This window comes from Miniopterus natalensis, chromosome 1 (assembly GCF_054644295.1).
Source record: "Miniopterus natalensis isolate mMinNat1 chromosome 1, mMinNat1.hap1, whole genome shotgun sequence".
Taxonomy (NCBI): Eukaryota; Metazoa; Chordata; class Mammalia; order Chiroptera; family Miniopteridae; genus Miniopterus; species Miniopterus natalensis.
The window spans coordinates 48514444-48532137 of NC_142081.1; the positions used below are offsets into that span (position 1 = coordinate 48514444).

A 17694-nucleotide genomic window follows, 5' to 3' on the forward strand; every position below is an offset into this window, starting at 1 on the left:
GTAATTCCTTTTCCTCTCATGGTTGGGGAGGGGACTCATAGGAAAGGAGGGGAATGAGAGAGAGAGGAGAGAAGTCAAGTGATCTCATAAAAGGCCACATTTATTTGGGTCAAGTAGGACTTACTTTTCATGGGTGACAGGGTAAGAGGCAGTCCAAGTCAACCATCTGGGCAGAACTGCACACATCAGAGTGAGTGAAGACGAGGCCGAGAGCATGTATTCGGAATAAAATTGGTCTGGGATTTGGAGACTGGAATCCTTAGTCACAAGATCTGCTACAAGCCAGCCCAGTGACTCCGTGAGTCCCTGAACATCTCTGAACCTCAGGTTCTTCATTTGCAGAGTGACAGCGCTGGGCCAGATGAGTGCTAGGGTTTCTTCCAGCAGAAAGATTCACAATTTGAAAAGGGAACAAAAAAACACCTGCACCGTGAGGTTCCCATTGCAGGAACACTTGCTTTGGAGGGGGTGTGGGTGTGGGTGTGGGTGTGGGTGTGTGTCTCCGTCAACAGCCATGCCTCTTTGCCTTAGGTCTCCAGAAGAACTATAACCTCCTGAAAGGGAGAGAAAGCTCGAGAACAAGTGGTGCCTTTGGAACAGAACTTTCAGGGAATTTTTTACATATACAAATGAGATTTTGCTTTGTGGGGGAACCTAATATAATAGAAAGGACCTTTTTTCTTTGAATCACAGAATATAATTAGCCCTTAGTTTGGTGGTCAAAGAACTTGGTAGCCTTTCTTATGTCTGTATTTACTTATCTGATTACCTTTTCATCTTTTTAGTTTTTCTCTGGTTTATCATATAATAATCACTTAAAAATTTTAAGATATTTATTGGGTTGAAGTTTCTGGCATTTTGGTGCACAGGGTATTTTGCATAATGAAATTCTGTTTGTATTGAAGGATGTCTGCTGCAAAGAACGAGAATTCTTTATTTAGTAACTTTAAAAAAATTAACATTTTATTATTTAGTAATCTGCTCCAAGTTTTGGCCACACGCACGTATCACGGGTACCTTATCCACAGTTCAGTTTCTGTGGACAGAGCTGCTTTGCTCCATTTGTGGTATCCAAGTCTCAATATTTGAATTCCCTCAGAATGCACCTTATAATTTCAGTAGATGTAAGCGTGTCGGAGTTTATTTATGAAAGGCCCTAGGAATTCAAACACATGAATCTGTGCTTATTTATGTTCTGTGTAGCTAATGACCAGAGAAGTCTTGCCTTTGACATCTAGTTTGTGACTGAATATATACAATTCGACTATTTAAAGAAAACAGTTGTAATCTTCATAAGAGGCTCACTCTAAGGCAGTTAGTATTCCTTTGTAAGATAAAGTGTGGTTATAATAGATAGTCATGTAACATTTGATTTTTGTACCCTTTGCAACTTTAGATTTGGGCCTATGTATTTCACAAGATTAACTTTCAGTGTTTGTTGTAGCTCTGAATGCTTTCTTTCTGACCTTCTTTGACTCCATTAATTGTGGGCAGTTGCATCTTAGCTTTGAGGTTAGTAATTAAGTAACATTTATTGGTACTTAGAAAATCATTCTGTGAAGAATATTAGCTGGTACATGATTAATAGGGAGATATTATATACAAAAAATGAGAACTCAGACTTCCTAAACAATGTTAAAATGTAAAACTTTACTTTTTCAAACTTGAAACAGGCTTTTTAAAAAAAGTTCTTAATTAAATTAGTTTTCCCCTCTTCTTGGATTTACTTTGACAACATAAATTCAATAAGCAGACCTTTAAGAGAGAAATCTTTAAGAAGATTTAAAATATTTTCTGGTACTATATTCCCAGCTCTGAATATTTTTAGTTCTTTAAAGCAGCAGTGAGGACCCTTTTATTAATAAATGTCATTAATCTGCATAAAAATAATCAGTGACCATATTAAAAAATACTTGTTAGTCTTTTTTTTTTTAGAGTAAAATATAAAAATTCAATGTACATTGAACTGGAGAAATAAAATTCTATTTAATATATACAAGACTAAATTTTAGGCATGTAGATTCTATATTATGATTATTTAAAAGAAAGGAAAGAGAGAAAAGGAAGGTAAACATAGATGAAGAGAAAAAGTTAGAGGATTGAGGGAAGGAACAGAATGGAGTTTGAGCGTTAAAAAATATAAACATGTCAGTTCTCATAGAAGAGATAAAAAGGGAAACGTAGCAAAGGGTAAGAAAGAAAGGGAGTCAGTGTTACTGCCGGTCTACATCCCTTTTCCCAGAACAATTCTGTCTCCCTCCCCCTCCCTTCCCCCTCCCCTCCCCCTCCCCACCCTCTCCCCTCCCCCCTCCCCTCCCCCTCCCCTTCTGTTCTGCCTGGGGCTGTAACAGTCGCACCAGAGCTGGCTAGGAGAGCTCAGCCTTGCTGTAGGAACCCCTGCGGCCAGAAAGTACTCCTTTCCTTCCCAGCTCTTCTCCCGGATCCCTCATTTTTAGATCCAGTTTTCAATATAGAAGAATTATCTTCTATCTTCTAAGCCATCAACTGGTGGGCACACAGCAGTCCTTTAGTGTGGGATCCCTAGTGCCTAGGAAAAAACTCTGTATATATTAAGGAAGTTAATTTTTTTGTCCATTATCATAGTGCCAAATGTTGGCCAGTTTGTCATTTTTTAAACTTTGGTTTAGTGGTTTTTGCCATGAACAAATTTGGGGTTTTTTTGTAATCAAATTTATCAATATTTTCTTTTATGCTCTGGATTTGGTATTATATACATAATGGCTTTCCCACTCTTAGAATATACTTTTTAAACCTCCCCAGGTTTGTTCTAATACATTTCGGTTTGGCTTTTTAACATTTAAATATTGCTCATTCTGTAACATCCTGGTGTAAGGCATTGGTGGTGGTGGAAGTAAGGTCCCCTTTCCCCACTGAGGGCTTGGGGTGGGCTCCTTACCATACCTGAGGAAAAAGAATTTTCTGAGACTCACACAGGAGGACAAGTGATTTTTATTTGCATGAAATGACATCCTTGGGTTTCCAAAGCCCCATTTCCCTTAACCCAGTCCTGGGAGATGCGCAGCTGGGGATTCAGTGGAGCCGGCGTCCGAAGTTTCCTTCCCGGGTGAAGCTGGGTCCGGCACAGCACCGGGCTAGCTGCAGGCGTTAGTCCGTCGGGTGGGGTCCCCATGGCTGTGGGCCACGTGGGCGAACGCAGGGGAGCCGAGAGAGCGTGCCCCCTGCCACAAGAATCCCAGGAGTCCCGAAAACGCGAGGGGGCGAACTCCTTTGTTTAGGAGATTAAATATCTCAGTTCTTCCCCCCTTGCAGTAGCCACGCCTGCTCTAGCCAGTGACCTGTTCCCAGGTGTGACCGACAGACAAGCACCTTCCCTGTGCACCCAGACTTTACTGAGCTTGTGTCTCTTTGCCCCCTACAGTCCCTTCCCCCAGGGATGTGTAGGGAACAGACTACCTGGGGAGTGTCAAGTTGCACAAAAGGCATGCCTTCTATTATTTGGCCTTCCCTTTGCTTCTTGCCTGTTCATTAATAACTACATTAATTACAACGATATCTGTATGAGGTAGCAATCTAAATGATTTTTTTTTCTATTTTCTAGGTAATTTTATCTATTTTACCACAAATTTGAAATGTCTTTATACTAAATTCCTGCAATTTTTAGTCTCTTGCTGGGCTTTCTAATCCGTTCTGTTGAGCTATCTAATCATGCTCCAGCACCACACAGCTTTCATTCTGTGGTTTATAATGTTTCATCTGGTAGGGTTCATTTCCACGTGTTGCTCTTCTTTCATAGAATTATGCTGATTTTTCTTGCATGTTTGTATTTCCGTTTGAACTTGAGAATTGCTGAGTCTCGTCATTTTAAAAACATCCATGATGTAGTTTAATTGGAATCCTGGCAACTATACAAATTAACTTGGGTAGAATTGACACCTTTTTGAGACTGTCTTCCTAGCCAAGGTCATATTAAGGCTTTTTATTCATTCAGGACTTCCTTTCTGTCCCTGTAGGACAATTTTTAAGTTCTCTTCACTAGTTTATTTATGCTTTCCTAACCAATCTAGCATTTAGTAGAACCTTTTACCGACTGGCTTTTCTGTTTTGAGGTTTCTGGTATTAAAAAAAAGTCATTAACTTTTGTTAGCCTTTTCAGTGAATTCCTTACTCTAATTACCTAACTTAAGGCATTATAATATTTACCCTCTCGACAGTGTCAGGAAATTTCCAGTGCCTCCCTGGCATTCAAAACAAAACTTTCTTTCCTATTGATGAGGGAGGGAAGACACATCAATTTGCTGTTCACTTGTTGATCTTATCGATGCATTCATTGGTTGCTTCTTGTATGTGCCCTGACAAGGGATTGAACCTGCAACCTCGGCATATTGGGATGATGCTCTAACCAACTGAGCTACTTGGCTGCTTTCAGACTTGACCAAAATGTTTTCCCTTGGTCCAGAGGAGAAAGAGAAAAGTCAGACTAGAAAGTCATGACTTTTCAGTCACTAGAGAGTTCATTGTAGCAATTATTTCTAAATCATTTGCACTCTCCTATCATGCTTCTACATATTTCACTTTCATTTAATAATATTTTTTCAGGTCTCAGAGAGTTACGGATTTCCACCCTAAACAAGGTGCTTTTTCTCTGTGGGAAGGCAATGCGCAATACAGCACGATCCCTGCCCTTTATTTATTTGCTTATAATTTAGAAAATAGCCTAAGATTACCCCAGTTTAAACTATGCTTCTTAATTTCTCAGTGCTTTCTATTATTGTTTGTTTGTTTTTCTATTAGATATGTTTTAAAACGTTTTGGAAACATTTTAAAAGTTTCAAGCAAAATTTAAATGTTATTTTGCAAAAACATGCCTTCATTATCATAAAAATTTATATGATGGTCTTAAAAGTTGACAGTATGCTTAGTCTGTCTTTGTATAATTTCTGGAACTGGATATGCTAAATTACTTGTTGAATTTCCTCTAGCATAATTTATAAGGTTAAAAAATCAAGCATGAACTTCATTGTTAACATTCTGTTTTTCAGCCTGGCTGGGTTGTTTTGGACCAACCAGATGCTGCTTGCCATTTGCAGCAGCAACAAGAACCTTCTCCTCTACCTCCAGGATGGGAAGAGAGACAGGATATTCTTGGAAGGACCTACTATGTAAACCATGAATCTAGAAGAACGCAGTGGAAAAGACCAACCCCTCAGTATGTGCTGATGGCTTGCACTTTGTAATCTAAATACATTTTGACCACTCATTTTCTTTTTGAAGTCATATCTCAGATGGATTCGTGATAGTACAGGGATCCATAAACTTTACATAAGCATACCAGTATTTTTAAGGTCTAGGGCTTTAAAAATGCTATCTTAGCTCTTTGTTGTTAAGAATAATTTGGTAATACTCAAAATTATTTGAGTTATAAGTGCCACCCTTCTGATTGCTTCTTTATTTTAATAAATTGTCAACTATGTATGTTTTAAATATTATGGAGCCGTAAAGGGTACATTTTTCTCTTTAGAATGATTTAGAAAATCTTAGAGATTTTTTTGTATTTTGTTACTAAAATATAATATTATTTTATATTTTACAGTACACTATGTTAAATTCTATAGTACACTATTTTAAAAATAGAACTTATTTGTAAAATATATAGGATTCAATAACAAGGGTCTTTTGTTAAACACCCATTTGCCAGTCTGGTCAATGTATACATAATTTCCACCATACAGAGATCAAGGACAGAATGACCTTCAAACATGACCTTCATTCTAATTTATGTCTCCTCGGTGACATTTTTCTTTTATTATCATCAGACTATGTATTTGTAAATAAATTCTCTGATTATTCATATTTATTATCAACTATCCTTCCACTTCTTCCTTATAACCTTCTGAAGTCTTTCTTTAGTTTTCCACTTTTTCACACAGACTTAAAATTTTTTATTTGTCCATTAACCTTCTAATTTGGGGCTTTGGTATTTTGTGTCTGATGTAGCCCAAGCACTTTCATAGGTACTTTCTGTTCTCAAATCCTCCCAAAGCAAATCTGTGATCCGTGGCACTGGGGCATTGATCTCTGTAGAATGACATACAGATTGCAAAACTGAAGACACTATAAAATTCTGCAAAATTGTCGTATTGCATACTCAGTATTATGGCAAGCCTGACTTGAGCAGAATCACATTTCCTCTATAGTTGATGTCATTTTCAGCTAGCCAAAATTAAGTATTGAACGGGGGAGGGGATCTGTCAAAATTATGTTTTCTCCAGCAACAGTACAGTAAGAAATGGTCCTCTGATTATCCTGGGCTTATATGGCATTAAATAAATTAATAATTTTATTATTAAATATCTGTAAAAAATTCTTGATCTACTGGTCTGGATACAATAAATGCAAATAGCTAGAATAATATAACTAATAAATGACTGGGGTAACTTAGGAAAGGTACAGTAGGAAAGACCTACCCCTCAGTATGGTACCCCCTTACCTTCCCTAAACCCAGGCATGTCTTTATTATTACCTTTTTCCAGGCCAGGACCGTTAGTGTATATGAGCAAAAATAGATACCATTTAATTATAATATATTAAGTTTTTAATTGTAGTATCCTGACACTGACTTTCATTCTGCCGTCTACATTCATACATGGAGACCGCTACTCTTGGCTTAAGATCAGTTCTAGAAAATGTTGATGTCTGGTTCCTGAAGACGTATATGCAACTCTTTAAGATTCTCTTTTATGAACTTTCTAGTGCTACTTTAGATTTTACTCTTCTAATAACATGGCAAAATAATATAATGAAAGTATTTGTGGAACTCGCAGATATTCATTCAACAAATATTTTGGGGTTCCCATACATGTCAGCCTGTCAGGCACAGTGATGAACTAAAACATCAAAATCAGACATATCATGTACACACTTTCTCAAAAACTTTAATTCCATAAGGTACCAATGTGCCCGTAACTTAATCTTTGCATGTTGAAAGAGCCTCTGGCCAAAAATAATAAATTCTGACCTAACAAGTATTTTTTAAATGATCACAGAATATTTGACTATCATTTTAACTCTCTTCAGACATGGGTGATAGCTTCTATATTTCTAATACAGGGACAACCTAACAGATGCTGAGAATGGTAACATTCAACTGCAAGCACAGCGTGCCTTTACCACCAGGCGGCAGATATCTGAGGAAACAGAAAGTGTTGACAACCGAGAGTCTTCCGAGGTAGAGATCATTTTCTTTTTTCCGTAGATAGACACATGTTATGTGAATAGATTAAAGTATGTGTGGCTTAAGCTTATTCTGTTCATTTTTTAGAACTGGGAAATTATAAGAGAAGATGAAGGCACCATGTATAGCAATCAGGCCTTCTCATCACCTCCGCCCTCAAGCAGCTCGGAAGTTCAGACTCACCTTGCAGAAGAATTGAATGCTTTACTTGCTATTTGTGGAAATTCAGCCACTGGCCAGCCAGTATCCAGCTCAGTAAGATGCTCTTAGATTTTGTTGTAGCTTCAGAATTTTATATTATATATATTAGTCCATTTAGTATCTAACTTTTACATAAAATTTTGTCTTTTCCCAGTTTTATTGAGATATCATTGACATATAACTTTGTTAGCTCAACGTGTACAGCATAGTGATTGGATATATGTATATATTGCAGAGTGATCACCACAGTGAGTTTAGTTAACATCCATCACCTCACATGTTTACAAAAACTTTTTTTTCTTGTGATGAGAAAACATTTGTCTTAAGTGGCATGTAATAATGTGTTAGGGACTTTGGGACTTTACAGTATTTTTCCAAGTATTGCCACTAATGGTGTGGAGCAGAGTCTTGGATAATCTGAATGGTCATTGGAATCCAAATGTTCATTATGTCAACGCCCTTCAGCCAGAGACTGCCATGAACACACCTGTAGTTGAACAAGTTGGGTTTATTACTCATTTCAGCAAGGGAGAGCACACACCATGAGTGTCTCGGTAAGGGCATGTTAGAAAAAATTTAATGGGTTTGGGCTCATGTTTGTCAATTTGGGGGAGGGCGTAGGAAAGCAGGATGTTGCTTGTGCCTTGGATGCTGTCAGGAGGTGGTGGTGATTCTGTGATAGGCTCTTCAAGTCTTATATGTAGTGAGGCGAAAGCTATCATTAGTAAAGAAGCAGCACTCACTCACATTTGCCAGGATAGGGAGATAGCTGGTGTTTCTGGCTTGGAAAATGGCCCTGTTTTGTCTGTGCTCTGGCGTGAGTACAGAGTGGTCTTGATTTTGTCTTGATCCTACCAATGAGCACCACGCCAGGTCCTGGATGTTAGAGGCTGCGTTTCCCTTCTCAGTTATACCACAGATGGTACCAGTGCACATGCGTGAGTAAGAGCTGATGTACTTTGATTAAATGAGGAGATAGATGACATTCTCCTTCCCGTAACCGCTATAAAAATTGCTGTCTGTAGGGTCCAGAAGCAAGTATTCCAACATACTCTGCCACAATGCGATCTTTATGGCTAGCTCTCTAATCCGTATCATCACGGGACTCCTTTCAGTGAAAGACAAAGATTATTCTCTGAGGATGCGGTGGTCATTTCTGGTTGGAGTTCTCCTGCTTTTCATTCAATTAGTAGATACTTACTGAGGGCCGACAGTACCAAGGCACAGTGCGCTCAAGTATCAGTGGAATACGGCCACAGCCGTATGCTTAAGTATTGCCTTCGGCTGCTTTCACCCTACAGCGACAGAGTTGAGTAGTTATAACAGAGACAAAAAATATTTACTTTCCCGGCCGTACCGGAAGTTTGCTGATTTCTGTTTGAGCACCTTCTTCAAGAAACTTCAATGTAGACTGTGCTGTGTGAACACTTGTATGAATATCCAAGAGCAGATCTGCCTGCCTGCTCCCTTTCCCTCCTTTCTTCTACCTGTCTGCTCTGTCTTCCATTCATTTCTTTTTATTTTTTATCAGGGGAGTGGGAAAGGTCAGTCAGAGACTTAAAGAATAAGCTATATAGGTTTACTGGTGATAAATCACACGAGATCCTATTCCCTTTTCTCCTATTATTATTTTTTTACTTTTAAAAGTAATACATGGCATCTATACAGTGAAATCCTATGCAGCCACTGGAAAAAATGAGAGAGCTTTGAATGTATGTGTTGCTTGAAACAATCCCTAAGAGAGAGTAGTTGGTGAAAACCAGCAAGGTGTAGAACAGGGTGCTTAATGTACTACTGTTTATGTAAGTTATTTAAATGACAGGATAAATATGTGTATGAGATTTCTTGAAGACTAAACAGAAAGCTGGTAACATTGCTCAGCTCTGAAGGGTGGAACAGGTGAACAGGCATAAACCTTTGGTTCCTTTTGAATTTCATAGCAGATGCACGTGTTACTTATTCAAAAAAAACAAAACAATTTATTCTTTTATAAGTGTTGTGTGGTCATGGTTAACAATTAAAGCAGTATTGAGGTGTGTAAAATAAAAATGAAATCTTACATCTCACCTCTAACACATGCTTCCTAAATTGCTATTCATGGTTTGGCATATACAGGTTGTCCCCCAAAAATATATACACGCTGTAACAGCTGATAGCCCGATTTTGAAAATGAAATGCATTTTAATATACACTGCCTTTATAATTTTTAAAAGTGTGCATATACATTTTTGGGGACACCTTATATTGTCCTAAACATTTTCTCTATGTTTATAAACATATGTGAGCACACATAGATTTCTGTATAATTTTTTAACCTGAGATCATCTCATACACACTTTTGGGTAACTTACTTTTTTCACTTGCTATATCATAGACATTGGACCATTTCACTAAATATAAACTTACTCCTTTTAAAACCAACAACAGAACTTTGGCATATTGCAGTGTGCAAATAAACCTTAAGCTATTGTACCGTCTCCTATTAATGGAGGTTAAATTGTTTACAGTTCTTTGTTATTATAGACAATACTACAGTGGATCTTCTGAGTTCATTTCTACGTGTGTTATAAATTTCAATGTCATTAAATGACAAAACTAGTATCTTTTAGATAGTGACAACAGCATGCGCGTAGAAACACAAGGAAAGAGAATATATGGGATTCCAGGAAACGGGCAGCTGGAATGTCCAGAGGGTAGGAGGTGAGGCCGGCAGTGCTGGAGCCCCAGGAAGAGCCGGGTCAGGAGGCTCGCTCAGCATCGTGGTCTGGGCCGTGGCTTGGATCCTGGTGCCGGTGTGAAGTCAGTGCAGGGCCCTGAGCTGGAGGGCGCAGTGACAGGCTCTCTGCAGAGCGCTCTCGGCTGCGGCGCGGTGTGGCGGGGAAATCCGACTCGAAGCCGGGAAATCTACTAGGATGTTGCTGCAGTGATGACCACGGTGGCAAACGAGGAAGACTTAAAGTTTTAAAACAAAACACTTGAGCTGAAGTGGAGAGGGGATGTACCCGGCTGTGAGGGTAGGAGCCGGAGACGCTCGGGTCCGCCTGCCACCCGACCTGGGCAGCGGCTGGCCTCACGCGCCACCCGCCGAAGTGAGGAGGGCCGGGGAAGGTTTGAGTGGCTGCGATCAGGGAAAAATAGAGTCCAGTTTGGGGCACAGTGAGGGCTATCAGTCAGACAGGAGAGGAAGTCTGCGGGAGGCAGTCTAGAGTGGGGGACAAGTGTCTGGGGGTCGAAGGCATCGGCACGTGGGTGGTGGGTGGTGAGGGCACTGAGTGCTTTTACTCAGTCTCCACGGTCACCTCCTAGCCAGCATTCTTTCTTCTCCCTTGTACGCACCCCTCCCCCCCAGATGTTATCTGCCGTTCAAAGACTAACCCAAGACCTAAAATTATCATCATTCTCTTTTTTATAAGAATCATTCCAGCAGAAGAGGCAGCTTACAAGCCTACACTTTTGAGGAACAGCCTACCCTTCCCATGGTGAGTTTACCCTCCCCCCTCAATTATCAATAAAAACATAAAGCTCAGCAACCTTTCCTTCTTTCTTTAACACTGAGTGTGACTGAGCATGACCTTTGGCGGCCAAGCCGAGTACTGATCCAGTGCAGGGTCTGGGCTCTGGTATATGAGGTGCTGGGGAGGGAAACTGAGCAGGTGATCCCTTCAAGATCAAAGCCCGATGCCCGGCCCGGTGTGGCTCAGCGATTGAGCCTCAGCCTAGGATCCAGGAGAACGCGGTTCGATTCCCAGTCAGGGCACGTGCCCGGGTTCCAGGCTCATCCTCCAGTGGGGGGTGTGCAGGAGGCAGCTGATCAGTGACTCTCTCATCACTGATGTTTCTCTCTCTCTCTCTTCTTCTCCCTTCCTCTTTCTGAAATCAATAAAGACATATATTTTAAAAAAAGAAAAAAAAAGAGAACAAAGCCCGAAGAACTATCTCCTGCCTAGTAAGAAAGCCCATCCCCGACTGTGGGTGACATCCAGGCGTCTCAGTTGAAGGGCTGTCCTGGCTGGGGGTGGTCCGCAGCAGGGAGCATAGGGCTCAGGATCATGGTGTCCAGCTGCCTTGGCTCTGTACACGGCCACGGCATATAGTGGCCATTCTGCCCCCCACACACGTGAAGTGTCGTGTCGGGGTCCAGTCACTCAGCCAGGTGTGCACCCGTTCAGCAGGCCCAGTGGCCAGGTTGGGGTTCATCAGCCCCACCCCACCCCTTTCAGGCCTTTCACCTCCTCAGGAGCTCCCCCTCCCCCCTTTACTCAGCTTCGATCTTAACGACCTCACACTGGGCTGTGGGCTCCCTTTTGGTTTCCCCACCTCCACCCTTTTCCTGACTCAACGCTCATTACTTTGAGTTTGCGTGTCCCTTACTGGGCCCCACTTGTTTTTCTGAAACCAAACGGAAACTCCCAGGCTCCCAGCGCCTTCAGCCTCCCCTTCTCCACCCCACGTGCCTCCGGCCGCGTGCCTCCCGTCTGTGCTCGATCTTCCACACAGGCTGCTCCCCTCGCCCAGGTCGCCGTGCATCCCGCTTCCCCACTTGGAATCGCCTCCTCACTTTTTTCACCAACTACGTGCGATGCTGAATGGCATTCTGTACATTAATTTTGAAAAAATGGGATTGTTTTCACTTTTATGGAAGTTCCAGCAGAGGAATGCAGAAGCTCAAAATTCCTCAACCCAATGGTGACTCGTCTGTCTAAAAAGGTGTCCCCGCACTGAGAGAGACACGGATCCTGCACTGAGGGGGAGGGCCACACCCGCATGTGCGGTTGGCCCTGTCAGTATTGAGCATCAGCAAGAGGTAGATGCCACCAAAGGGCTGCCCGCACCAGCCTCACTCTCACTGCCACTTTCTGGCCTCCTGCCTTAGGCTGGAGCCCGCGAAACCAGAGATCCGTGGTATTTTTCCCACTGCACTTTGTAATGTCCTCCATACGGTGAAAATGTTGAATTTTTGATGGACTAACAGGCGTTCCTCCAAGACACTATTTTAAGTGCACCAGATGAGCAGAGGAATCCAGAGATGATGTATGTTTTATGCACTGGAAAAGCTATTTCTTTGCCTTTTTTGTCTCTATACATTGATTAGGATGAGTGTGTTTTTTAACAGCTTTCTTGAGGTGTAATTTACATGCCATAAAATCTACCCATTTCTAAGTACAAATAAATGAGCTTTAGTAAACTTACACAGTCGTGCAAACCACCACAATCAAGGTTAAGAACCCTTTCATCACCCCAAAAAAGTTTCCTCAGTCCCAGTGCATACTTTCAGCCCTTGCTAACCGGTCATCTGCTTTCTGTTGCTACAGGCTTGCCTTTTCTACAAATTTCATATAAGTGGAGTCGTATAATATGTAGTCTTCCGTGTCTGGCCTCTTTCACTTAATATGGTGTCTTGAGATTTATCCATGTTGCTGCCTGTCTCAGTAGTTCTCAATATTCCGTTGTGTAGATAATACCTACTACATTTCATGTATCGTCTCACCGGCTGTTGGACATTCAGAAAGCTGGGCAACTTTGAATTCTGTTATTTCATAGACTAACCCTGACCATAACTGTCAACAATGTGTGCCTACCTCCTGCATATCTAGTGAACATACTAGTTGTGCTCGTTCTTATGTATAAGGCATATTAGGGAACTAGGCCAAACCTTGAGGACTCTAATCTGGTTCAGAAGACAAAAGGAAGCCAGACCTGGACTATTTTAAGTGAACCTGGAAATAAGCAATAATAAACAGCACCTCCCCAGCTCTTACAGAAAGAAGGCAGGAATAACTTTTGACTTGGCACGTATCAGTGATCATTTCTGTAGTTAGACTACCTGGGTTCAGATCTCAGCTCCATACTAGCATTGTATCTGTTGAAATTACTTCAACTGGGCCAATAATAGCAATTATCTCAATAAGATTTGTGTAGCAGTTAAATGACATCTGTATTGAAGCACTTAGTGTGGTGTTACTACTGTCATGTTTTTTGAGAAAAGTGGATTTTATTAGCTAAAATTGTGTTTAGCAATATCTCTATAATCCTACTATTTTTATTAGTCTGTAGTATTTTTTTCATGTGATGTCTTTGTTGGGTTTTGACATCTGTAGCAATTCTTGAGAAATCACTTCTTTCATTCTTTATATTGGTAATTGTCTTGTTTTCTGTCATTTTTTTCCTGATCATCCTGGCTAGAAGATAAATGATTTTATTGATCTCAAAAAAAAAACCCAAACAAACAAACAAAACCCAAAACAGCTTGGTTTCATTTATTTCTCTGTTATTTTTCTATTTAATTTTTTTACTCTGATCTTTTCTTTATTATGCTTAATCTACATTTAATTTGCTCTCCTCTTTCTTGTTTCTTAAAGTAAAAACTGAAGTCATTAATGTGAGACCTTCCTTCTTTTCTCATATAGGCATTTAGTGCTATAAATTTCCCCCTACGTACTGCTTAGTGGCATCCCATGAATTCTAATGTCTTTTTATTTTCATTCAATTCAGAGTACTTTCTAATTTCCCTTTTAATTTCTTCTTTGACACATGAGCTATTTATTTAGTGTATGCTGTTTGGTTTTTAAACATTTGAAAAGATTATATATATTTGTTATCCCTAATTTAATTCCATTTTAGCAGAGAACATACTTTGTTTTATTTATATCCTTTTGAATGTATTGACTTGCTTTATGATTCAGGTTGGTCAGGTGGATTAATTATGCTGTTCAACTTTTCTGTATGCTTACTGATTTTCTGTTTGCTTGTTCTACCAGTCACAATGGAAGGGTTCTGAAAGTTTTGACCACACGCATGGATTTTTATATTTCTCCTTGCAGTTGTGTCCATGTTTCCTGTATGTATTTGGAAGCTCTGTTCTTAGGTACATAAACACTTAGGATTACTTTGTCTTTGTGATGACTCAACCCTTTATCATTATAAAATTGCCTTCTATATCTTTGGTAATATTCTTTACTCAGAAATCTAATTTGGTATTAATATAGCCATTATAATTAATGTTTAAAAACTTTATTTTTAAATTACAGTTGACCTTCAATATTATTTTATATTAGATTCAGGTGTACAGCATGTGGTTAGACAATCGTATAATTTACAAAGTGACCCCTCCGATATTTCAAGTACCCACCTGGCACCATACGTAGTTACTAGACTATTACTGACTACATTCCCTATGCTGTACTTTACATCCCGTGACTGTTTTTATAACTACCAAATTGTACTTCTTAACCCCTTTACCTTTTTCACCCAGTCCCCCAAACCTCCTCCTCTCTGGCAACCATCAGTTTGTTTTGTGTGTATCTATGAGTCTGTTTCTGTTTTGTTTGTTCATTTATTTTGTTCTTTAGATTCCACATGTAAGTGAAATCAGATAGTATTTGTCTTTCTCTGTCTTATTTCACTTAGCATAATACCCTGGAGGTCCATCCATGCTGTCATAAATGATAAGATTTTATTTTTTTTTATAGAGCAGCAATATTCCATTGTATATATGTACCTCTCTGCTTTATCCATTTGTCTATGGGTGGTACTTGGGTTGTTTCCATCTCTTGGCTGTTGTAAATACGCTTCAGTGAGCATAGGGGTTCTTTTCGAATTAGTGTTTTGGGTTTCTTCGGATACATACCCAGAAGGGGAGCTTCTGGGTCATTGGTAGTTTTATTTTTAAATTTTTGAGGAACCTCCATACTGTTTTCCATAGTGGCTACAGCAATTTGCATTCCCACCAACAGGGTTTCTTTTTCTGCCAATACTAGTTTGCTGATTTATTGATGATAGCCATTCTGATAGGCGTGAGGTGATATCACATTGTGGTTTTAATTTTTATTTCTCTGATGATTTGTGATGCTGAACATCTTTTCACACGTTTATTGGCCATCTGTATGTTCCCTTTGGAGAAGTATCTTTTTAGGTCCTCTGCCCATTTTGTAATTGGATTTCTTTTGGGAGAGGGGATGAGTTGTAGGAATTCTTTAAAATTTTATGTATTAACCCCTTACCAGAGGTATCATTGGTGAATATCTGCTCCCATTCAGTAGATTGCCTTTTCATTTTGTTGATGTTCTCCTTTGCTATGTCAAAACTTTTTAGTTTGATGTAGTTCCATTTGTTTGTTTTTTCTTTTGTTTCCCTTACCTGAAGAGATATATCTGAAAAAATATTGCTACAAGAAAATGTTTGAGATTTTACTGCCTGTTTTCTTCTAGGATTTTTATGGTTTCGAGACATTTAAGTCTTTAATCCATTTTGAGTTTATTCTTGAGTATGGTGTAAGCAGGTGGTCTAGTTTCATTTTTTTACATATATCTGTCCAATTTTCCCAACATCATTTATTGAATAGGCTGTCTTGACCCCATTGTATGTTCTTGCCTCCTTTGTCAAATATTGATTGACCGTAAAGGCATGGGTTTATTTCTGGGCTCTCTGTTGTGTTCCATTGATCTGTATGCCTGTTTTTATGCCAGTACCATGCTGTTTTGATTACTATGGCCTTGTAGTATAGTAATCAAGTAACATGATACCTCCAAGTTCATTCTTCTTTCTCAAGATTGCTGAGGCTATTCGGTATCTTTTGTGGTTCCATATATAAATTTTTGGATTATTTGTTCTAGTCCTGTGAAAAAAGCACCATTGGTATTTTGATAGAAATCACACTGAATCTATAAATTGCTTTGGGTAGTACTGACATTTTAATGGTGTTAATTCTTCCTATCTATGAACACCATATATATGCTTCTACTTATTTGTATCTTCCTCTTCAGTGTCTTATAATTTTCCAAGTACAGGTCTTTTATATCCTTCTTTGTCTATTATAGCCTCTATTTTAAAGTCTATTTTGTCTGATATAAATATTGCTACCACAGCTCTTTTTCGTTTCCATTTGCATGAAATATCTTTTTCCATCCCTTTATTTTTAGCCTCTTTGTGTCTTTCTACCTAAAGTGAGTTCCTTGTAGACAGCATATAGGGTCTTGTAACCATTCAGCCAGATGTTATATGGGCTCCTCTTCCCAGTACTTTTGTTCTCGGCTGGGGAGCCCAGTATGGGGCTGGGACCCCTAGCTCCTCAGGGGCCACCTCTGCAGGTGAGATACCCCTCCAGATTCTCAACTCCCACATGTGGGTGCGGGGCCAGCCTGTTTCATGTCTCCACTCCTCCAACCAGTCTCACTTGGCTTCTTCTGTGAATCCTCAGTTATTAGACTTCTGTTCAGCTAGTCTTCAGATGGTTATTCTGATTATTCAGGTTGATTGTTAAGTAATTTAGTTGTACTTTTGATGTGGTCCTGAGAGGAGGTGAATGTAACTTCCACCTACTCCCCCATCTTGAGCCAGATTTTCTACTGTCATGTTTTCAAAGTGTTATCACCCTCATCATTATTGTCTTTTTTTTTTTTTAAGTGAACTGTTATATACATTATTTTGTACACTTCAAAATATTATTTAAAACATGTTTTGTTTTGTTTTAAGTATACCTTTATTGATTTCAGAGAGAGGAAAGGAGAGAGAGAGAGAGATAGAAACATCAATGATGAGAGAGTCATTGATCGAGCCCACAACCCGGGCATGTGCCCTGACCGGGAATCGAACCCCGATCGCCTGGATCCTAGGTCGACGCTCAACCGCTGAGCCACGCCCCGCCGGGCAAAACATGGTTCATTTTTAAGAGAGCTAGCAGTGACAGAGGGATGTGGTCTTTTTAAACTAATTTTTTTCTTAGTAATATTTAATTCTCCCATTATCCTTCACCTTAGCTCTTGCCTACATCATCTGGATTACCACCAGGTTGGGAAGAAAAACAAGATGAAAGAGGAAGATCGTATTATGTAGATCACAATTCCAGAACCACTACGTGGACAAAGCCCACTGTACAGGTACCCTGCAACCTATCGATTAACTTTTCTTACATAATTGAAACTATCCTATTTGTATGGAAGCTATTACATCACTTTGTAGTATATGCTGGATGCTTCTAGCATGTTCTAATTATTTTCTGACATTGGTGCTAAGTGTCTACTGTTTCCTGTGCATCTCTGATACGCACGAATTACCACTTGTCATGACGTAAAACAAGTCCAGTTGGGAGTAAGTGGACAAAGTAAATGATCCAATCCATTGGGTAATTTTGTAATTTAAACAGTTAAGACCATTATTTAACTAAAAGATAATCTTAGTGATTTGTATCTATTAAAGAAATACGTATTGATGACATTTTGTCCTTGACAACAGTGAGTGCTTTTGTAATATTTTCTTGTGTTTAGAGAAATATTTATTTTATT

General features: G+C 39.6%; 1 protein-coding gene across 3 annotated transcripts in view; it reads left to right on the plus strand.

Moving 5' to 3' along the window:
• NEDD4 (NEDD4 E3 ubiquitin protein ligase) overlaps nucleotides 1-17694 on the plus strand; it is a 106001-nt gene that overhangs the window by 68100 nt on the left and 20207 nt on the right. For all 3 annotated transcript variants that reach the window (XM_087821331.1, XM_087821333.1, XM_016224958.2), the window contains 5 exons: nucleotides 5022-5188; nucleotides 7090-7207; nucleotides 7301-7468; nucleotides 10828-10893; nucleotides 17170-17289. In XM_087821331.1, the coding sequence (XP_087677457.1) occupies nucleotides 5022-5188; nucleotides 7090-7207; nucleotides 7301-7468; nucleotides 10828-10893; nucleotides 17170-17289 (639 nt within the window). The remainder of the gene's footprint in view (nucleotides 1-5021; nucleotides 5189-7089; nucleotides 7208-7300; nucleotides 7469-10827; nucleotides 10894-17169; nucleotides 17290-17694) is intronic.